At 33.9% G+C, this 25,222-nt stretch overlaps 1 protein-coding gene across 1 annotated transcript in view; it reads right to left on the reverse strand.

The window, feature by feature from the left end:
• NOVA1 (NOVA alternative splicing regulator 1) overlaps window positions 1-17,772 on the reverse strand; it is a 139,231-nt gene extending 121,459 nt beyond the window's left edge. The window contains 3 exon segments of the mRNA XM_029238841.1: window positions 15,117-15,260; window positions 16,992-17,031; window positions 17,033-17,772. Of these exon segments, the coding sequence (XP_029094674.1) occupies window positions 15,117-15,260; window positions 16,992-17,031; window positions 17,033-17,128 (280 nt within the window). The 5' untranslated portion in view covers window positions 17,129-17,772.
• Between the last annotated feature and the right edge of the window lie 7,450 nt (window positions 17,773-25,222).

Genomic DNA, 25,222 nt, shown 5'->3' on the forward strand with positions numbered 1-25,222 from the left:
AGAAAGAGAAGAAAGAATTTCTAAATGATATCTGAGTACCTAAGAGGGAATGGAATCTAGAATAAAAGTAAAGGATTGGCCTTTCCTGGGGCAGGGACAGTTTCTCAGAATAATAAGAGAAAATATAGACCATATAGGTACTGATACAGTTGGGTTGCTAGATCTACTGGTGAAAGCTTGTGAAATTTCTTTTAATTACTTTTTTTCTCAGTGAAATAGGACATAAGATTGTCAATTAGGATGACAGAGGATGTTTTGCAATTGATACTTAAATTCATCATATATTGTGTGGCCTGCTGCCTTACTTCCAAAGAAAAGTGAAAACGTTACACATGAGAAGGAAGTTGGGGTTATTTTCAGCATTCACAGCCTATCTCAAATTGTTCCATTTCCCAAAACCATATCCTAATATAAACAGAGATAACCCTTAGTCATCTGTACCCTAGACAAATACACATTCCTCTTTTATAAACTGCCAACTTTCAATATTACTCTCATTCCAACTAGACTTCATCATCTCTACAGGTTCTAAGTACCTAAAATAAGTCCATTGCTCTAAAGATTAGGCCCATAGTATTTAATCATTCTAGAATTAAATTACTTTTTGCAAATCTTCTCATTTTATTTTTTCCTACAGCATCTAGTATTTTTATATATTCAAAGGTGTAACATTCTAAATACAAAATTGAATTTACTCAATACTATAACAGATATTCACTAATATTTTCAACAAAGCAACCCCCAAATCAATATGATCTTAATTACATTTATTGTCCTCAAGGGCACATTCACACAAAACAAAATCACATATACTGTTGTTCTTGCTATTATAGTATTAGATGAATCTTAAATATTTAATACGTAATATTTAATACGTAAGGAATTTGAATATAGCATTAAGTTTATACACTGTTTAAAACAAAATACAGACATATCATAAAAAAGAATTTTACCATAATGGCAATCAAGAATTTTTGTGATGACTCACGGAAAATATGAATACTTGTTAAGGAATGTAAAGCAATAAATCAGACCCCTAAAAGACACTCTTAGTAAAACTATATCACTAAATTCTCTTAGATCTTTCATGGAAGCTGCATGAATTAAAGTGTTTAAGGCCTTCACAGAAGTAATCAAAAAATTTAACTTGAAAAACAAGTCTTATGAATCATCATCTATATTACTAAATATCTAGCTTTATCATTCAGTACACTATGACTCTTTTTGACTAACAGAAAAAGAATTTTCAGAAGTCTTAGTATCTTGAAAAATATCATTAAAGCAAGTATTAAATATTCTGTATGCCACTTGCTTTATTCCTACTAAAGCCCTGATCGATACTTTTAATGTACAAGAATGTACAAGAATGACTAATGAATTATGTTAATTTTTGAGAGTCTTAATATAAAGAAGCCCATATGCTTCATATGCAATTTAATCTGCTTAAATATTATAAAATCATGTCCCTAGTTTTTATCTCAACCATATGGGTGAAAAACAAACAAATAAAGCTCTGCATACATTCAGGTGTATCACAGAGCATATTTTTTGGCTATGTAAGTAAAAATATCCATATAGCTGAAATAGGAAGGACACCTTAGAACCTCCATAAGTCCATTAACCAAAAGAGGTGATTTGCTGAAAACTCATTCCTATATATAACAAATATCGTTTGTAATTATCTACTAAAATATGAACCTATATAAAAAGGCATTTATAAAGTATGAAAGAATACATACGAAATTATTTATATTAATTATCCTAAAGGATGAGGAGAGGTTAACTAACTTTCTCTGTATTGCCTACATTTTATAATAATCAGTTGTTATGAGAAAAAAATTTTTGAAAAAATCCTTATACCAATGTTTCCTTTTTGCCACCCCATTAATGTAATTTATTTTACATTAAATCTTTGCTGTAAACTTAGTATTATTAAATGTAACAAACACGAGAAGAAGAAGATGAAAAAAGATAAGTCATAAAAAATTAAAGAAAAAAATTTGTTCAAGAAACCTGGAATATGATTTCAGAGTGCAGTCATACTGTCATAAAGGGGCAATATTTATTGCAGTTTGCTTTAAATGGTTTTATAAATGGTATATAGACATAGAACCTCAAGGCTTTTCCTATTAATATATATACATTTTCCAAAAATAAAAACACCATTTTCAATTCTTAATTATTTTACTAAACCATTTTGGTTATACCAAATAGATTATTCCTTAACAAAAATACATGATTACATTTCACATTCATAATCATCTTTCACACTATATACTGCTTACTTGTAATTCTCATTAATTTTCACAAACTTCAGAGAATAAGTTAGTTACTAAGAGGGATCCCATGTAGATAATTTCAATGGCAAAAAAATTTGCCATTGGGCTGAAAACAAGGATTTACAAAGTAAAGCGTCTGTCAGCATTCTAAGCCCACCAGCAAAAGACTATAAAATAAAAGTAGCAGCCTTCCACCGTAAAATTACTAATCTTACTAATACAGTACATTAAACATGCCATTTGAGATATATGCCAACCTAAACTACCACATATGGCATATTTAGCTTATTATCACAGTTTGTGTTTTCACATCTAGAGTCATTCGAGTTTTTAAATAAGATGTCAAATATACCAGTGTAGCTAAAAATGTGATAAAGCTTTCAAAGGAACATACCTTTCCTTAAACAGAATAGGTACGTACTTCAGAAGAAACAATGTCAAACATTACTGTAAAGAAAACATGGCTGGAAATTTTCAGTTGAGAATATACGTGTAAATGTAAAATAGAATATCATCTTAAAGGCAGAATTCGTAAAAGATGTTCAATTTAAATAAATGTCACTTTGAAACAATTCACAAACCCAAAGTTTCTTCACAGATTTTCTCAGAAGGAATTGTATTGGTTCTGCAATGCATGCAGTCACCTTACCTATATTATTTATCCCTTAAAGAACAAGTTATGTTACCATGCCATGATATGCACATCAATTTGAAGGCAATGAGGCTCTGCTTATGCTTCCTTTTTATATTGAAGTCAACCTTGAGTTATACAACTGGTATTACTGAATTATGAATAGCATTTAAATAAAGATTACACAATGAATATTTTTATTTCAAATTCCCATCTGGTGCTTAATGTCACTTCAGCTGTTCAATTTTTTAATGTTTCTCTACACAACTAGCCAATAATTTCACAAATAAATATAAATGCTAAATAGATTTTTAATCTCATTTTCTAAATGTAAAACAGTGCCATATTTTTCACAGTGACTTTTTAAACTCATCTGGATTTGACAGATTATCAATTAAGACTAATTTTCATATGAAATAAATATTTATCAATGATGAAGAATCCTGCTGAATCTCAATAATCAATTGAAATGCCAAACAAAATAATTATACGACAGAGAATCCACTAACAATGAATAATGAAAGTTTCAACTTTCATTTTCATTGACATAACACACACCAATGTCTCTATCACATACCAAAACTTTAGTGTTTGAACACTGTCAAAAAATTAAAATTCACACATTAAAATTGCATACGTTGTGCAAATCACTAATTTTCATCAAATTAAAAATAAATGTTCATATACCAAGAGAGCTAGAAACTAGGCCTACATATTCATAATTTAAGGAATGAGAAAATTTTTATCAGATCTATGATTCTAAACAGCTATTAATTAAAGGCAAACTAGTAAAAGAAACCATTTGAGTCATTAACTTTAAATGCACCTGCATAGACAACAGGTTATATAAGAGTGAACAAATGTCAAAAACGGATTTCTATCTCCAGAGCTTTCCTGAATACGGCAAAACATTCCTCACTGACATTTTCATTCACTAGGTTCCACACTTTTTTTCTTCTACCCTCAGCACATAGTTGCTTAATAAAAAGATAGCTTTCATATTTAACATTTCTTTTATCTCTAGTAGTTTTTTCCTTTCTTTCTAAACAAATTAGTCTTCTCTTTAATTCTACTTATATAACCGAGGCAGAAAGCCAGACTCCCCAATCTACTATTTAACTCTGTTTTTAGATAACTAGGGCAATCCTTCCTCCAAGGTGCAAATATCACTATTTATATTTATACAAATACATCTATTTTAATTACAGTACCACTGTCATTCATCTTATAGACATAACAAATGTACTTTTTCTTTAAAATATTTCTTCCTATTGAATGTCCCCAAATTAAATATATTTCCATCAAACTCTTTTCTTTTACATTTTTAATACATTTTCTCTTATCTGTACAAATATCGATAGTATCTCCCTACTCCCACTCTCTGCCCACAGCAATATCTACTTTGTATCCCAGTAATACCAAACTACTTTTGGACCCCTGCATATACCAGGAATTTTTCATAACTCCATGGATATATATATTGTCTCTGCTTCAAATGACCTTCCACTCTTGTGCACCAAGCAAATTAAAATTCAACCCTCAAAACTCTGTCAGCTCCTCCTTGAAGTCTTTTTTGAAGTATATCCTCTTCTCTCAAGACCTTGCCACTGACACAGGCAGTTTCAACTTCAAGACATAATTCTACCATTATACAATTATCAAATTTCATTATAACCAGCTATTTATCTTTATTGTTTCTTATTGCTCCCTTGCTTGAGAGTAAGAACTTCAGAAAACTGTGTATCTCGTTCTAACCCCAAAGGGAACGCATAAATGTCCATCAGAATGTTAAAATCTGGCCATGGTGGCAGAGAAGGGCAGGGGAAGCAGCCAAGTAAACACTTAAGAGTTATTTTAACCCATTATTCTCCATCAGCTTTTTTTTTTTTCATCAGCTTTTTAAAAAATAAATCGAATTTATAAAAATGTAAGGGACTAAGCCTGAAACTAAATATATTTATTAAATCTTAGAAGTTTCATTGGTTTATTGCAGCAAAAATCAAACAATGTATTAATACAAGATAAACACTAATAGTTCATACATTTCTCTAAATTCTGTTTTAAAAGTATTTAAAAGACTTTGAAGAAAACCAAATTCAATAACTTTCCTATTAATTTCAAATAAAGTATTTGAGTTAGTCAAGCTCAAAGCATATAAATTCCAATCTACTACATAGTTGGTATACTCCTCTCCTGAGTAAATAAGAAAATTTAATAGTCCAGCTTCTAAAAGTCCTAATGTATTTATACATGTTTACTTCCCCACTATAGGTGGGGAATGAGATATTAAAATATATTAAAAACAAAACATTTACTAATCATATTTTTAATAAAGTAACCTCAATTTAGTGGTTAGTAATCTTTGATTTTCAAGGTATCTCAAGAAAAGTCATCAGTAGATTGTTCCTTACTGCACAGGTAGCCATGTGGCAATAAGTAAACTGTAATGTGATATAACTATCAAATCTTGTAATATAGGTACTTTGTATTACTTTATTAATAAATATTAGTTAAGCTCATGTTTCTTAAGACAGAGTATTTTTAAATTGATCTTCATCTGGGAGACGGCTTTTAAGTACTCTCCATAATACTAGCTTTCAGTTTTCTGAAAGTTTCAGGACAACATGCTAAATAGAAAACAAAATTCTACTCTTCTTTCATAAGACCTGGCCCATATTTGTCTTAACACTTCTATGGTCTTTCCTTGTTCGTTTGAATTTTGAACTCATTAGTTTACTTATCCGAAATACAGATGTTTCACACACACATATACCCCCACACACACACCCCTAAGTAAACTAGAAATATAATACAAAATTAAAGATGAATTGCCTTCTACATTCATTGTATTGATATCACCCCACTGAAGTAAACTAGAAATATAATGAAAAACTACAGATTGCCTTCTATATCCACCACATTCACAGATGAAGCCTCAGATTGGTCATTCATTCAATCACACATTCATTCATTTATATTTCAAATGCCACAGATGTTTAAAGCACTGGGCTATATGCTGAACATACAGCAGGCATGAAGGATGACATAAATTCCTTCATATCAATGAAGCTTAATTCTACTATTCAACTGTAGTAAGTAAAGACTATGACAAATTTTTTTGTTTTAATTTAAATCCGTGAAGGAAAAATACCTTCAAAATCACGTTAAGTGACTTTTATAATTATGTTAGAAAGTAGCCCGTAAGCCTATAATGCAACGCAAAGAGCATCAGAATTCTAATTAACCGAGAAGTGGACCAATTTGATGAAATGGATAGACAAAAAAAGAGAAAATAATTATGTTTTAAAATTAATAATTATTATATATCTTCATTTGTACTTAGATTGCCTTACAATTACGCTCATGCTTATTTCTTAATCATAATACTCTGTCCTTTTAAAACCAACTAGCCAAATATGCAATACTTAAGGAAATTATATGTCATAAAAATATGGAAAATATACATATCCCCAAAAATAGAATTTGACTTAGAAAGTCTATATAATTTTTTTTAGCAATGTCAATACTCTGTTTAACCAAAAATGAAGAAATTAAAAAGTTGAGCTAAGGAACAAAGGAAGGAAGAAAAAAAGAAGGAAAAAAAAAACGTCGTAAATGAAGTAAAAAAGCTGTAGAAATCAAATAACCCTGAACACTGCCATTTTCAAACAGTACAATTATGAAAATACAGAAATGACCAGGTTATATTCCGGGCAATATAATCTACCATATCTTTGTTTTTTAACATATGGTAATGATAAAGAGTACCTGTCTTTGGCCTTTCAGTGTAGCAAATCAACAACAACAAAAATTACTGTAAAATAACTACTGTGCTTTCAACTTAGTTTAAAAAAGCGGGGGTGGGGGTAGGAGTATTTATTTTAAAACTAGGAGAGAGAAGAAGTGAAGACTTATTTCCTCAGAGAGGCACATTCAAAAAGAGGAGGAAAAAAAAAAAAAAAGTAAAGCAAAATAAAAAGAGAATGAAGTACGTACTATAATTGTACCACAAATTCAGAAAACATATTTAAAAGTTGCAGGACAATTATTTGCCTATATCACTCTTGGTATCTTGGTTTTCTCAACTATTAAATGAAGATTCTGGAAGAGATCGCACCTAAGCACCATTTCTTTCATCTAGTTCCACAATTCCATTATTTTTCCAATCCCTTTAAACGAAAAAAAAAAGCCTCTTCGATACTCCTAAGTGTCCTCACTAAGTCATTGACAGATATCACAGATGCAATATAAAAAATATTTTTAAACAAAACTTAAGGACACAATAACAATCAAAGCACAACATTTTAGGGTGAAGTAAAACATACCCATATTACTTTACAAAGAAAAGATGCTTCGTGATACTTCTAAGTCATAATGACCATAGGACACCTGGACTCACAGGAAGCAGCTGATAAATACTTATATTGACAAGAGAAAAACTTCCAGACAGATTTCAGAGTGAAGACTGAAACTAGATTTTTTTTTAAAAAGTACTTCTCTGACTTAAAAAAATTAATTAGTCTTAGAAAATTAAAAACACAGGAGTTATACAAAGAATAATTAAAACTATGTATGTGAATGAAAGGTCTCCAAGTAGAAGCTCAACTGCTTCCAACAATAATTCCTTCAAAAACAAGTATTTCAAGAATGGATATAACCAAAATTGAAAAGCTGCAGTTATTCAAAAATATTTAGTAACATAAAACAAAAACACATACTGAATTCTCTACTATTGTGTTAATAAAATGCACTACCCCTTTCCTTCTTTTCTGTCCTTCCCTCTATCTACTAAATCTTAAAATAAAGTCACCGCCCAATCTAAGTACTAGAGCAGCAAATTATTAACAATTTAAATGAAGACACTTTCTTCAAGGTAAGAATGATTTCTAAAAATTCAATCAAACTGAGAGTAGCATTTATTATATCTATCCTAGAGGAAATGCAGGATTTGAACTCTTAATTAGTAAGTTCATTGTGTGAAAATTTATCCTACAATCAAATTATGGGGCCTTCATCGTGTAACTGTTCTCAAAAATCTTTCAAAGAGAAAGAAAAGTTATTCTTCAAAGCTTCAAAAAGTATGCTAAGTTTCACAAGGAAAGTAAGAAACACTACAGTCTAAAACTTAAAAATTACTGAGTTCAGAATAAAATTCATTGGATATGACAAATATACTGAACATCAGTAAGACATAAAACAGGTCTTAAAATAAGAAAAATATTAATTTTAAATATCATTAAATGAGTATAAAAATGGTAAAAAATGTTTTATTTTCCACACCAAATAATCTTACCTGAATCATTTTGCTGTTAAAAAACTCAAGATACTGATTTCATTTTTCATCTGGTCCTGTCAACGATGCTATGACAGGCCCTGCAGGAAGCAGCAAAAGATCAATGATGGAGTGCAGATATTATGTGTTTTCATGATCAAGTTTGTCATGGAAAAGGATATCCATATAGTGGTTTGAAACTTAGCAAATGTTGAAAATATCTCAAAAAGTTTGTTAGTTACATAGTAATCTTTATTTTCTATTTTCTAGTCTCAAAATGTTTATTCTTATTCAATATCTTCTTTATCAAAACTTCTTAAATGTGTAATTTTAAAGAATATTTTTATATTGATGAGAATTAATAAGAAAACAACATTCCACAATGTCAAAAATGAAAAATCTTGATTGATAAATGAAATATGTTTAAAAGTGGAGGAATGATTCTCTCCACTTCTAGAGATGATTATTTTAATCTTATTTTCCACAATTACTATAATTACCAATAAATTACCTATTATTCATAATCTAATTAAGATAAAATTTAGAAGCTTTTTCTTACAAACAGTAACTTCAGAATCAAATAGTTATTGGCCACTCTGGTAAAAATTCCTTCAATAAAAGTATATAGATTAGAAAAAATCTGCAAACTCCAAAACTTAATTACTCTTGGGTAATTGACAAGTTGTAGTCAATGGATACCAAAAAATTCAATTTAGTTAAACTAATAAAAAAGTCAAAATAATAAAACTGCTTCACAAAGACTCTAAATGATATTTTAAAATTCTGAACTATTTTAAAATAGTATAGCACTTTGCCAGATTTAATTTAAAGACATTTTTTCCGTTCAAAGGCCAACTGATAAACAGGACTGTGATGAGACATCTACATTAATTGGGAACACTATTAGAACATACAAGAAACTTCTATATGTGTCATGGAAGCATACTGTCAGTATTTCAAATAGATCAAAAAATTTAAAAGAAATGAATGATTGACTTTTTTAGAGTTTTTATTTAATCAAATTTTAATTTACTTATAATAAATTGTGGTAAAGAACCACTTCAACAGCACTCCTATATTAAGCTGAAGCATCCTAAAAACATTTTTAACATACTATGCCTGTCTTGTGTGTTGGAACACATCAAAACACTCAGCAAAGTTTGCCTGTCAAAGTCCCTAACATGCTAAAAAGATACAACTTAATTTTACACAGGTTCTTTCTCTTATAAAAATAAATAAATAAATGTTAATCTAAGATAATAAAAAAAGAACTACAATGTACTTCCACTTATTTCCACTCACTCATAACCTGAAAATATACTTGTGGAATAGCGAGCTTAAAATACTTCCTACTTAAGGTTATTTTCTCTTTATTTCTACACCTAAAGCCCCTATCTCCTTTTCATGTAGATTCTATCAGATTCATGGAAATCATTTTAGTTTCCAATACTTCCATATAAAAAATGGAAACTGTGATGCCATATCTTTAAAGAATAGGATGAAGAAAACAGAAATTTTACCAATCCAAGCATCAGGAAGTATTGAAAAGTACTGCTTCATTTCTTGCATGTTACATTTTATACCGTGACACTTCAGTCTCTGAGGGTCAGGTTAATTAAGCTCCATAGCAGCTGCAATGCAATGTGAGACACATACTGCTACGGTTCCCACCAATCCAGTCCAATTACCTGTAGTATTCCAGCACTGGACAAGTGACAACCAACCTCTTCTTTCTAGTCACTTGCTTCCACTGGTCTACCGATAAATGTTAGAACAAACTAACCTCTTTTTGGAAAAGACTGCAAAGCTGAATGCACCTGCTGCAGGCTGCAATGATGAGTCCCAGAGAGATGTTTGTCAGTCAGATCTCTGCAGATGTTGTTTAACTTTATGCTAGAGCTTCATCCAAAGATGGAAATGAGATGGCAATCAAGTACAAGTCTCCCACCCTCATCCCCCCAATTTTATTCTGAAAAGCTGCACTTGCTCATAAAAGTTATCCTTTAAAACACAGCTCCACTAAACTGGAAACAACTGAGACTAAGCTCTAAGTAAAAAAAAAAAAAAAATTATTAGGTGCTGAATTTTAGTTAACAAGTGGCATAAGTGTGTTCAGCAAATGTTATTTGTAATATTTAAGAGCAAAAATTAATTATCTTAAGCCAGAGCAAAACAAAACAAAAGAACCAAACTATAAAAAGACATGTTTCTAACTGGTGGTTTCTTGCTCGGTTTTTAGTGATACCACATACTCCTTAGAGTTCCCAAGACACAGATCGTTTTTCCTCTTTGTATATTATACGAAACACCTTCAATACATAAATATTGAACTATTTCACCGACTGTGCTCATTTTTAAACTATTCCTGAAATCCTTTGGGGGTGATATTTGCAAGACAATGTTGTTAGACATACTATATTACCTTACAATGTCACAAATTTTACATGAGCTATTTTTCCAAAATTTAGAAGGCTTCAAATAGCAAATTTCAAAGTGACATTGTGCTATATAATTCATGAAAACACTGAAACTGTAAAGCCATAACTTACTAAATCGATAATAGAAGATCTAACATCCAGATGAAATTTAAAAAAGAATCAAATAAAATGAATAGCTAAGATTTTTAATGCTAATTCAATCTTTCTAAAAAATTTCATACCACAAAACATTTGCTTTCATGGGTTAAGTATAAAAATTATAACTTTCGGAAAGTACAATTATAATATAGATTGTGCTATGCTAATTCCTTCATGTGCTGAGATTTCCCATTGCTTAAAATGAGAAATAAAGTATTAAAAATGCAGCAAATTTTCAGACAGATATTAATGTATAAGTGAAAGCTTATGGCTCCTCCTACAACTGAGGATAGAGACAGACAAAACATAAAATAACCCACAACCACAGGCAGTATGACAAACATAAATATTACAACTTTAATATTTAAAGAAAAACACATTATGTGTCAGCAACTCTTTGACAATACTAAAACCAAAGGTATAGCACAGTGTAATGACAGCTACCCTATTAAATTCAACAATATTGGAAATTATACTTTATTTTCTACTTGTTACAATTATATTTACCTGCTAATTTTGCCTTAAAATATATGCCAGTAAATTTCTAAGATGCAAAGCAACTCAGATCAAAGAAAAGGGTATAGACTGCAACTTTCAGAAGCTATAACAAAAGTATTCACATTGTACTACCAATACAATAATACTCTTCCTTCAACAATGTAAACAAAAGTGATCTATTCCAAACTTCATAAACTCCTCTTATTTCCAAAAGAATTATCATTCTTATACAATCCCAACCCTAATGGTTAAATTGGCCACTGAATTTTCCCCATGTCAAAATTAAGGCAGTGTGGGGTATTTCCTTCACTAAAAGAAAATTTCACTCACATTCTGCTTTTTCATGATTTTTAAAGATTTCACATATAAATAGTTTGTGATTTTTTAAAAAAGCATCACCCAAGTTGGATAGTGATAAATTAAGCTACAATAAATCTAGGAATAATGAACTCAAATTTTAATTTAAGGACCAAAAAAGGAAATAATTTATATTAAATGTGATCCAGTTTTATAGCCACAAGTATGAAAACAGTTTAAAACACACACAAATACATGCTAAGATTATAGAGAATTCCTGTTTGATATAATGAATATCTCCAGTGTCATATAATGGAATAAAATAGGTACACTATGAAATGTTCTAAAATCTAAGGCATACATGAAAATATTTATTTTATATATCCTTTACTATTCCCAATGAATAATGTATTCAATAAATTTTCCCAATTATCTACCTGAACCATTCATTAAATGATTTTAACAGATAAAATCAATCTATTTATTAACAAAACCAAACACATCTTCAGATGCCAAATAAAGGAATAAAAGAATACTATCCTATTGCCATCCTGAAAATGCATACAGTAATGTATTTCCCAAAATGAGAAAGCTGTTTTTTAATTAAAAGGCATTAACTTTGGGTAACCTACTTATAAAAAGGATATATAAATAAATCAAATTAGGTTCCTTTAATCAAGTAAGAATAAAAGATATATTCATAAACCACAGGTAATAAGTTAGTATTTTATAAGATTTAGATTTTTAGTAATAGATAAATGAATTACACAGCACAGCAAAAAAAATGAATCTACTTATCGATCTTTTTTTCCGATTACAGTACTTGATAAATGCACTTTACAATCCTCATCATACAATTTCCCCAAATTATTTTATTTTATATGACATGCTAAAATACACAATGTAATATACAGTTCTATAAATTCTAAATTCATACCAATTAATGTGCAAAAACTATTTTCTTCATCTCAACCATAAATATTAAAAATTACTCAGAAAAGCAAGGTTGCTTAAGAGATTACTTAAGCAATGTCTGTACTCTGTAATATATACCCTGAAGAAAGTTTTTCTCAAATACACCAGTATTTTAAAATATTGAAAACAATTGCATTGTTTTAAACAATTGCATTGTTTTAAAACTTAGGTATTTGAGAAAATCCATTAAGTTATACAACTGAAGTGCACTTATCCCCAAATATTCTGTCTTACAAATAAGAAACAGAAAAATGCTTCATGAAATAAACATCGGGCATATTCATTGTAATGGAATATGAGTCATAAGTACATATATGAAACACACAAAAAAGGGCTTTAATTACTGCATAATCCTACAAGAAAGTCCTCATAACTAGGCAGTATAAATCACAGCTTTATAATTTAGTTCATTTGAGATGAGCAAGGTAAGTATCCCTTAAATATATCTGAGTAAGAGAAGTTGAGAGTAGCTCAGAGGCTGCTATGTTGAAGAATACCAGGACCTCAGATAATTCCACAGGCTTATGGTCAAGTATGAACAGAAAGACTATTAAAGTCTGTCAGAAGAGAGATGTATCTGTCTGAACAGGTAATAACCTAGCTAAAATCATATTTACATACAAAGTGTTCAGAATTATTAAAGCTTCTTATAAATTACAGGGCTTTTTTTATCCTTACAATTGATTCCATAGTTTGTGACTGGTTTCCACCTGTTACAGGCAGAGTATAAGCCTTCTTTTATCCAGACATTTCAACTCACATTTGATCAGGTTACGTCACTACACACACAAAATTTTATTCAACGCATTCCAGTTTTCCATTTTTTCCAACGGATATTCTTGCTCTATATGAATAACATGCCTCAGAACTATAAATAAAATAAGCAATTTCAATGTAATAAGAAAAAAATACACAACTGTGGACTAAAAACAAAAGATCTAATTCTAGTTGCACCCTTTCCAACCCACTGAAAATACACTATATTCAAATGAAAAGGCATTTAATTTACTATTTGGAATATCCTTGATAAACACCAATTTTCTGTAACATCCCTGCACATCTGATACCCTCATGTATAATGCAAAAAAAGCTATTTCATTTTCATCTATTGACAGTGAATTTAATTTACCATTGCAGCTCTTTTCCTAGAACTATAACATTATTAATTCTGCAATCAAGCTCTTTTGAATGCTTTTATTTGCACTAAAGATTTTCACAATTCCACATTTTTTTCATCATAACATACCTTTTAAATATAAGAATGTGAATATGTCAGCAAACTTTCTTAATGCATAAGGAAAGTTTCAGAGACAAGGAAAGCCATCTACAAAACTACACTCACAGAAAACAAACTTTCGTAGGACATATCTAATAGATAACACCTTAGTTTAATAAATGTAATGTTTACCAAACATACTACATTTAATTTACATAACTAAATGACAGTTCCAACCATTCTAAAACCGTCTTATGCAGCACAGTGGTCCACTTTCTACCACCAAGCGATTGGCTATGAAAAAGAAATCCTCCAAATGTTTTGCTTACATTCATACCAGATGTCTTTGCTGTACTAAAGAACTCTTACTGAATTAGATCACTGAAAGCAAATCAGCTTTTCTTTCCTACCAAGAAAAAAAATAAGCAGTGTTGGTCCCCTCAGCACTGAATAAATATTTTTTATGGCCATAAATATGAAATAACCAAAAAAAAAAATTGCAGAAGCTACATGTAGGTAAAAGCAAATCAATTAATGTTTTATCTAGGAGATACACTGCTAAACTTAAAATCCATATATTAAGTAGCAAAATGATTTTAAAAAGATAAAGATAAATGCATAGTACTATAAACAGTTTAAATTTAAAAAACACACTGAAAAGTTATAAAAAAAAAATTATACCACCTAGGAAACTTGCCATATTCCACTGGGTTACAGTACCTACAGTACCACACAAACTGTTAATATATTTTGATCAAATACGGCTCTTAATACAGCTCTTAAGTAACACAAATTTTGAAGCATTATTTTACTTCTTACATAATAATATATTTCCTTGTCACAGTTATATTAAAAACACAATATTTTAAAAATCTGAAGAGACAGCACTTGTCCTCTTCACTCCAGGGCCAACAAACAAAGCAATGAAGCAGAAAGAGGTACATAATGGATTTAGAAAGTAAATGGTCCATTCTTTAAGAAGCCTTTCTACCCCCTCTTCTGAATTCACTCTAGTCTAATTGTCATTACAATTATTTCTGAAAACTTCAGAAGAACCCTATTTCCTGATGCCAGCTGTCTAGGTTTCTATCTTTAAATTTTAGAGTTTTTTCCCCTAATTAGAAAGAAGTATTTAGAAATACCCAGAAGATTCATCTCAAAATTGGTCTACATCATAGACAGAATATCAATTACAGAAACAAAACATAACCAAGAGTGAAAATACTCTTAAAATTTTTCCACAAATACTCTAATACATCAAATAAATAAACAGTCTACACTATTAAGAATTTTTTCAATACAGCACACAACACAGGTAGATCTTTTATTTCCTTGGGGATTTATCAAACAATCTCTTCACCATTGCACCTACCTGGGTAAAAATCTTTGGACTTAGACAGCTTGATGGTGGCTCCAGTTTCTTTTTGCAACTGAACAATTGTCTGTCCTCCCTTCCCAATTATAGATCCAGCAGCATAACTAGGTATGAGAACCTTTAGAAAATACTGGCCGTCTTCTGAAAAATGCAAGGAAATATACTTCGTTAACACAATAATTTTAAACTTTGTATCCTCCCTCCACCCTCAAGAGAGAAAAAGAGCGATTAAAACATTGATACAGCTGCATGAAATATGGGGTTAATTTTTTTTTTTTTAAAGAACGAAAATAAGCCAATTACACTGAAAAATAAATATGTACGAAATGTTTCCCATTCTGTAGAATTTATACTTTCAAACTTGGAATTAAAATCTAAACATGTTCTATTATTTTGCAGCACTGTAGAAACTGATGACTAAATTCCAGTTGTTATTCCAAACATGGAAGTCTTCCAATTCTATCTGTAGTTACTATGGTAAAACAAAATGAACTGACCCTTTAACAAAACTTCAGAGATTTACACCATGACAAACCTTAACATATTGCAAAATAAATAAATAAAAAGACAGTAAATAGTGATGAGCTATATTTGTTTAACATGAGCAAACACATAAGGACTGCAATTAGCCATTGCCTATATCCTACCTAAAGTATGCAAAACAACCATTCTCCTACCAAATAATCCACCCAAACTGTAGGGTGTATTCCAAGCCTTCAATAATTGCCAGGAAATAACTCAAAGTGATGTGGACTGCCAAGTCTAACTAATCCTGGAGTATTTCTTTAGCACTCCTTAGTCTACTATGATCTCGTTTAAGCTCATTAATTAAAGGACCTTAAGAAGAATTTTGCCAATACTAAAAAGCTTAGGAGTCATTTACATCAAATACACTTAAAAGTGACCAGATAATGTTCCTTCTCCAAAAGAATCACAATTATTAAAACGAAGGGGGTAGATTAACCAAGAAAGATTGAAATGTTTTAAAAAAATAAAGCCAACTCCATAAACTTTAATTTCCGTCAAACTGATCATGTCTTAAATAGGAAACACCCCGGTAAATCCAGCTTCCTTATGTGAATGAACGTTCCAAATTTTTCGAGTGTGCCATTCGCAAGACCCCCATCCGTCTCTAATGTACGTGCTGTAGATAAATTCACCTCTGCCTCGATGCATTGGGTGCATTGTTAAGATGACTCCAGTGCAAATGAAGAAGCGATACCGGTCCCGTTAAAACTCATCTTCCCAAGAAGCGCAGGATGTTAACTAACAAGTCAGAGTACCAGACACCCCCACCCTCGTATGCACACCCCTGAAGACAAATCAGTGAAATATTTGCACCGACAATGTAAGTGCGGTAAGAGTATGCACTCTTCCAGATTTTGCATACTACTTGTGGCCCAAACCAAGGGGATGAAGAGAGCAAAACTCTCCGGTGCCCCAATCATTTGCTCTCCGCTACCCAAGTGCCATTTATTTATTTATTTAATCAGACTGTTAAATGCACCGCGCATCTTCGGGCGGCCATCACCTCACTCGGGGTCATCCTCCTCCTCCTTAACGGACCCCCTTGCCCAGGTCTAGGATATTTAAATGGTCAGCCTTTCGACCGATTAAATGGAAAGATAGGTCTATTCCGAAAAACCGGTCGCCATTTTGATGAATGATAAACACAGAAATGGAAATGTGTCAGGGCCGGCGAGATGCGGGGCAGGTGCAGGGGAGGGGGCGCGAGGCAGGGCGCGGGAACCGCCGGGTTCGGGCTGGAGGTGTCCGGGCCGCGGGAGGGAGGGAGGGAGGGCGGCGGGAGGGAGGGAGGCAGGGGCGGGCGGCGGGGGATGGGGCCAGCGGGGAGGTGGAAGCGATACCCACCGCCCGTATTGGTCCTCTTGGTGCTGCCGGCTTCAGGGGGGGGCTTCCAGCGGCCTTTTCCGCGAGTCCGGCGGGTCCAGGTCTATGGGAACCCCAGTGTGGGTCCCGTTCTGCTGGATGGGAGCTGCCGCCATCATGTTTGCAGTTCCTGCCGCTTCTACGGGGAGAAGGTTCTCCCTTTTGTTTTGGCTTTTTCTTTTCTTTTTTTTTCTTTTTTTTTTTTTTTTTTTTGCTTTTGGGGTTTCTTAAGGTTGTTTTGTTTTTGTTTTTTTTAATCGGATCAATAGAAATCTCTTTAGGAAAAAAAAGCAATGTTGCTGGTTTGTTCTCACTGGGGAGGGGGCAGGGCTGAGGAGCAGCTGCAGTGCAGTGTCAGAAAGGAGACGGGAATGGAGGGGGTGTGAGAGACGGAGGGTGAAAGAAGGAGAAGAAAGGAGAGAGGGGGAGAGAGTGGAGAAGGGAGAGGGGCGAGTGAATGAGCGGGAGGAGGGGAGCGGGGAGGACGGGCAGAGGGAGTGGGAGAGCGCGAGGGCTGGCGGGGCGCAGGGAAAAGCCGAGGAGGAGGGGAGAGTGAGGGAAAGAGTGAATGAGCAGGAGGAGGGGAAAGAGGTGGACGCGGAGAGAAGAGCGAGCGGCGGAGGAGGGCAGGAGCCGGGAAGGAGCGCGGCGGTCCCCGCGCCGCGCTAGCGCTGCGCTCGCTCCCGCTGCTGGTGCTGCCGCCGCCGCCGGAGCGGTTCTGCCGTTGCCTGGGCTGCTCGGCGCTGCTGCTGCTGCTGCTGCCGCCCGGTCTCGCTCATTATTTCTCCCGCTTGTGGGGGGGGGGGGGGGGGGGGGGGGGGGAGGGGGATGGCTGCGAGGGGAGGGTAGTGAGGGGTTGAGTTCGCAGACTCCCACACACTTCGAGATCGGGTCCCTGCCTCTCAGCAGCGCCGCCGCCGCCGCCGCCGCCGCCGCCTCCCGACGCCGAAGTCTCAGCCTGCGGGGGCGGGGGCGGGGGGGGGCCAGTGCGGGGGGCGAGAGTGTGCGTGTCTGCGCGGGAGTGAGCGCGCGCGGGCTGAGAGCGTGCGCGGGGGCGCGCGCCGGCGGCGGGGGCGGGGCCGGGGGCCGGGGCGCTCCTGTGGGAAGGGAGGGGGTGAAAGGTCACGGGTCCCCGGCAACACGGCTCAGGCAAACGTAAGCGGCTAGTCGCAGAAACCGAGGGGTCCAAGAAACCCGCTAGGCTGGAAGGCGGGAAGTAGATATTACTGACAGCCGTGCCAGCCAATAATATGGAAACGTGAGAAAGGCTCTTCAGGCCCCTTCCCAATCGGGAAACTTGGGTATGAGAGGGAGTGAAGGGGCGGGATGTGATCTCTCTCCAGCCGGGACTGGAGCGGCGACAATTTTGGCTAGTCTGAGAAGGGCATTCGAGTGACCGTTGACAAAGGGTGGGACAGAGTCAAGGCTGAGGAAAAAACCTTAACTGTATGCTTCCAGGACTTCTAGCTGGGTACATCAGTCTTTATTTTTAAGAGTTAGGTAAAAGACATTAGTTAGCATCTCACTAAAGGGCGGTTCTACGGGAGATTTCATCAAAAGAGTATTACTCGCACTGTGTGACTTCGTTAGGGAACTTAAAGTGTCACTCGCTGCCTTAAATCCTTTCGGAAACAAGCCAGCATATAAATAAAGCTAGGTATGGGTATCCCCTTCACGAGGCGCCGAGAAGCGGACTAAAGACAGGCAACAGCTGAGTGTGTATCCAAAACTAAATACTGAACGAACTATGAATATACGAGTAAAATTCAGTGCAATGTGCACAGCTTATGATTATACAGATCTTGGATATATAACGAACCTGAACCACAACCTAGAACACTACAGGAAAAAAAATATGTATTTGGAGTAGACGCTGAAAGTCTGAAAAGACTCCGTTTACAGATGAGTAAACTGACTCAGTATTTTGCTCAAGGTCATCCATCAAGTTAGTAGTTTAATTAAATCAGTGTGCTAGGAGGCAGTGATAGTGGAAAAGCATGGGCTTTGGAATTCAAAATCTTGGTTTCGAGTCCTTGCGGGCATATTCTAAAAGTATGTCTCGGGCAATCCCTTAACATGTTGCTATATGTATTAAGTGCTTACCGTGAGCCAGGCAATCCGCTTCACATGTGGTGCTTTTTACATGCTGTATATCATGTAGTTATTACTGTCCGCACTTTATGAGGCAGTTTGGATTTAGAGATATTAATAATTTTCCCGAAGTCACACTGGTGTAAACACTGTCGTAATAATTCAAACTGAGGTCGTCTTGATTACAAAGTCTGTCCTCTTGAATACTGCAGTACACTGGAGCCTCATGTTCCCTCCCACTTAAAAAAGGGACCTCAACTCTACCTCCCGAAATTCTTGAGTCAAATGAGATAATGTCATGGCGATGTGTTGTAAGATGTAAAAACGTATGAACATATTCACTAGATTTCTAGAACAAAGATGCTCCTTACCTATACATTTCTACAACAGCACTTCAACGTGAAAATGGCTTTAGTATTAAGCTAGCATAGAAAGAACTTCACTGGAATTCTGTAGTATTCTAAACAAGAATACCTGCATAGCTGAGGCAGTAACCTCAGAATAATAGGATAAATTTTAATTCCTGGTAGATAGAGAAGGGAATGGAAAAGAATACTAACTCTACTCTTAGTGTGCTTTATTGGAAGGAGCATCTAGGAGGCATTGGGATTTCTGGTGCTTTTAAGTAATGAAAGATAGGTGACACTCTGCTGAATGAGGAAGAGAATAACGTTTATTTGGGAATAAAAATTCATCTGGAATATGAAAAGCACATTTGCCTCAAGTCAGGGAAGAAGATAAGCTGAGAGCTGAAAGAAAGGGAAAGCAGGTAAGTTAGTACATATTGGTAAAGGTCTGTGAACCAAAGTTCAGAATTTTGATCTGATGTATGATGTAATAGGAAACCACAATGTAGCCTTCATGACCAAATATAAAGAGGATTTTTACACGGAATTGGATTTTTTTTTTTTTTTACAAAAGGGGAAGCTATGATGAGAAAAAAATGAGGTTTGGAGTAAGTCTGTGGTAGTCAAGATAGAGAAAAGGCTGATGCCAGACCTTGTACAAAGTAGTCTGTGAAAAATATGTAAGGACATATTTTTCAAAAATGAAAAATTAGAAAAGGGCTGGGATTTGCAACTAGATTGTTTTGAAACAGTAAAAGACAAGGGACAAAAATAATTCAAAGGCAAATATAGTTCAAAGCTATATTACATTAAAGCCTGGGCAAAGTACTCAATAGAATGTAGTTTTAAATTGGAGAAAGACTACGTTTTAGAACTGGAAAACCTGAGGTTCACAGATTTCTAAAAATAAGTAAACTATTTCTAAAATAGTTTAGAAAATATTTGTCATTGCCATGTGTAAGTTAGGTTCAAAATGAGCCTTCTAAATTAAATTGCCTTATACACATAAGCTTACTGAAATAGTCATGACACTGTATTCTTATGGTATTTATTTGACCCTTCTCTTATTCCTTCTTTAGACTTAATATTTAAATACTATTCACCACCACATGGGACCCAGAAGCAGAAGATAAGATTTTTAATATGGATAGTATACCTAATAGTAACCAAGCTATGATATGCCAGCAATTACAGAGGCTATCCTAAGCCTCTGACCTGGTCAAACATCTATGGATCAGTCAGCTCTGAGCTGATTTGGTCAATGAAGATTATCAGAGAATACATTCCAATTAAGGCTCTATTCCCTAGTATATTTCATTGTCTTTTGAAAAAAAATTATACTTCTCCATTTCTCACTGCATATACCTCTACCATTCTGATTAAACAGATAAACATTTTACCTGTTGTCTTCTGCATTTGTACCAGCTAATAAAACTGAAGGAAAAAAAAGGTAAAGCAGCTTCCAGTTCATTAATAAGCTGCTATACAGCATGCTATATTATTATTACAGCATGCTATACATCTTATGCTACAAATAAACTGAATGAACTTTTCAAAAAATATAATAGAAACACTTGACCTTTTAATTCTTTGAAAAGAAATCATTTATTTTTTAATTAACCAAGCAATTGGCACTGCAAATTTAATATTTTAACACCTTGACACAATAGAATTTGTGTGCTTTTCCTTGCCAATTAGTTGATGACTTATGAACATAAGCAGCTATGATAGAAAATGATATTAATCTGAAGAACAAAATCCCTAGTCTTTATTGGCTTTCATTAGGTATTCTTTTCCTTCCTAAATTTTAGTCTGAGTAACAAAAGATAATATATTTTCAGTAATAATGATTGGCTTTCTAGAGAAAGCACAGATAGTTGATATCCACAAATATCCCCAAACCTATTTTCTTTGTCTCCATGCTCCTACCTGTCCTAAAATCAGTTCTGTTACTAAACAACATAAATACTGAGTGTTTCTCTGCAGCCTGTACTTTGGGAATATATTTTCTGAGTTTATGTTCTATTAGAAGCAGATCCTGAGTTAAGGATTCAAGTGCAAGTAGTTTATTTTGGAAGTGATTTCAGAAAACACAGTAGCATCTTGGGGAAGTGAGACAGGGAATGGAAGGGAGGCAATGAAGGGTGTGAATTCCCAGGCAAATTATCACTGTGAGTAAACAGAGCTTAATCTCACTGGGATTTCCTGGAAAACCATTTAAAATAGTAGCCTTAGAATTATCCCACCCAAAGCGTGAGAAAGCAGGTATAAATATACACCACCTCCCTTTAGTCATTGGTCGAAGTCTATTCAATGCATGCTGGCCAATCTTCCAACTGCTAGAGCCGCATCTTTTTCTGAGGACTTTCTATGGAGGCTGGAGGCTGTTCTGCCCTTACAGAGGCTGGAAATGCTGTGGAATATCCCCCACCAATATGGAAAATCAGGCCAGTGTGCTCTGAAATGGTAGACAAGGAGACATGGGTAGGGCAGTAACAGTTTGCTACTAGTATCAGAATGAAATTAGGAAAAAGGAAAATGAGAAGCCTGTTACTGCAAAGTACTGTTGGGAAAGATCAAATAAATACGAAAAAATTTGGAAAGCTTAAAGTACTAAAAAGAGTTTTACAGTTTTCACAGTCCAAATATTGTAACCAAGCATAGCTTGTCAACAACCCAACTAATTTTTTCTATGTTTTTAAAAACCGCGTTTTTAGTTTTTTAGACAGAGAGAATCAATATACCTATTCTGATCCTTTTTTCACTCAATGCAGCACAAAGAAAATAGGAGAAAATACATACCAAAAAGTGTATCACCTAATCCTATATCCCAGATCTTTTATAACAAGTTCTATAAATAGACATTGATTAGAAGTATTTTTCTAAGATTGCACGTCTTAAAAAATGATTTATTGAAATTTATCATCTCAAAAATTCAAACAGGTTTTATGTTTATGTAACTAATAGTATAAATTCACTGTCGTGGATATGTTTATGAAACAGTCTATGAAAGCTCACACTAATTTATATAGAGACATAAATGTGTTATTAGCATTATTCCAAAAAGTCCCCAAACCTCAATATTCCAGTTGCAAATGTGTCATCCTAATAGATAATGAGATATGTTAATATTATAAAAAAAATCCTAATTTCTTTATCATTGGGTATATTATGAAATGCATGTTTAGACAATAAATAACACTTTCCACAGTGTGATAAAAAGAGCCTTGTGATAATTGGAACATGGATATGTAAAAGGTTAACCTTAGGGGAACCTGGGGGAAAGTATTGGGGAACTTCTATCTTTGCAACTCTTCTTTAAGACTAAACTTATTTTAAAATAAAAAGTTAAAAACAACAAAAAGAAACTTGAACTGATAATCTGGTTCTGACTCTTAAACTTACTAACTTTGTTACGTACAGTAACTCATTTACCTGCTCTGAGTTTCAGTTTCCTCATCTATAAAATAGAATTGGAAAATGCTCTGTAAGTCTCCAAAAACAAATTTCTATATTAGTATGTTTGCTACCATTCATAGAATCATACAAAGAAAATTATCAAAATCAAAGTATGTATTGTGTGCTTTGAGATGCATTTTAAAATCAGTTAATAATACACATTTTGAAGATGTACTTTAGGTGCACTGCAAAATAATATACCAAGGAAAACAATTTTGATACTGTAAAGAATATATTTAATACATTTGTTCCCTATATTTTTGCATTTAAAAATAATAATTCACTAAAATCTATAGTTGAAAATATTTTCTTGAGACGATAATTCAAATTGTGAAGTTTCATCTTTTAAGCCATTTAGATGTGAAAAATTGCTGGGGTGAAAAAAGTAAATGATAAAGTTGTTAAGACAGAGCAAAAAAAAGAATAAGAAAAAAAGAGCTATAAACGTAAACTAAAGAAGCAATAGTTGAGTAGCACTCATATGTTTTATCAACTAAGTTTAAATCACTTATCTGTTGCTTCCATAAAATATCTTCAAGTACACATACATTACATTTTATTCTGATAATGTCTAGAGTGATCCTGAGTCTTCATTTGACCAAGATGTTCTTGGCTTGTGCCAGATGTCCCAGAGCAATTATCAGTTACCCTTAGAATTTTCCCAATTTGGACAATAAATTATATGGTCACCCTAATAATACTCAAGAGCTTTGACTTTTTGTTTTAGCCCTGCCAGTTATAAACCATAAAGTCTTTTTTATTCATCAAATTCCTTTAAATAACAACTTCCCCATGTGTAATAGTAGAAATGTTTATCATAGGTCAATCATATATTACATTGTGGTGTAATAAATTAGCACATTCTCACATCCTCTACCCTCCATGATGTTTTATTCCCTATTTATACTTTTATTAGCTAGAGCTAAGGCCAAAGATTAAGAACAGAGGTAGAAAGGAGTAGAATTTTTTTTTTTTTTTTTTTTTTTTTTTGCAGTACGCAAGCCTCTCACTGCTGTGGCCTCTCCCGTTGCGGAGCACAGGCTCCGGATGCGCAGGCTCAGCGGCCATGGCTCACGGTCCCAGCCACTCCGCGGCATATGGGATCTTCCCGGACCGGGGCACGAACCCGTGTCCCCTGCATCGGCAGGCGGACTCTCAACCACTGCACCACCAGGGAAGCCCTAGAATAGAATTTTTTAATGTATCTTTTCACATTTTAACATGGAATCTATCATTTTGATAGGATTACTCCTTCATTAGAAGGTACTGTATGTAACAAGATGAAGTGAATGAAGAAATAATAAATGAGACATTATAAATATAATAAAATACAACTTCAAATGATAGACCACTGGACCCACAGGTAGCATCAGGGAATTGCTTACATTATGGATTGTTCAGATTTCCTGTCTGTTTACTTCTTGCTGCTCAAATAAGCCATAGTCCTTCTTGACTTCCAAACAAGCTTTTAATGTTTCTGGAAAGCCTTCTTTCTATTTGCTATTTCCACTGTTTGTTATAGGTCAAATAATTTAAAGTTCTGTTTGTCTTATAACAGTGTTGTTTGTGTTCATAAGTACAAAAAAATTGACATCCTTATATATTTTAAAAAATTACATTACCGTACTCATCCCTAGATTCTGCCTTGCTATTTAATCTTTTGGTTTCACTATGTAAGCATTTCTGTGGTAGGTCAGAAGTGTTTAATTGACATCACGTAATTCTAAATTCTTTTATACATGTGTCATTTCATATAACTAAGAGTATATAGAGCTTTCTTATTAAAACCTACATTTTATGTATGGATGTTTATGTGCATATGGTATAGAAAGAGGGTATGTGAGTGAGTGTGTGTGTGTTTGTGTGTGTGTGTGTGTGTGTGTGTGTGTGATAGAAAGAGGGAGACAGAAGAGGCTGGATATTGCAGTTCTACCTAATGTCTGTAGTGGGGTAGAAAAATTAGTAAATGCAAAATTTGCCTTTACTTAGCCTTTTCTTCTCAAGGTTAAGTATTTGTGGGCTTTTAATTTTTTTATCTTACCTTCTTATTATGGAAAATTTGAAATGTATTCAAAAGGAGATAAAATAGTATGATGAATCCCATGTACCATACACCTACCTCCAAAACTGTAAACTCATGACCAATATTGTTTCATTTATAACCTGTCCCTTGGGATAATTTGAAACAAATTCTAACTATCATACCATTTTTATTCTGAAAATATTATAGGCTTTTAAAAATATCTAAAATATCATCATTACATTGAAAATAATTGACACAAACTTCTTAATATTGTCCAATATCTGGTCTGTGTT

The sequence above is a fragment of the Monodon monoceros genome, unplaced genomic scaffold (genome assembly GCF_005190385.1).
Source record: "Monodon monoceros isolate NGI ecotype Baffin Bay Population unplaced genomic scaffold, NGI_Narwhal_1 Super_Scaffold_21, whole genome shotgun sequence".
NCBI classification, from domain to species: Eukaryota; Metazoa; Chordata; class Mammalia; order Artiodactyla; family Monodontidae; genus Monodon; species Monodon monoceros.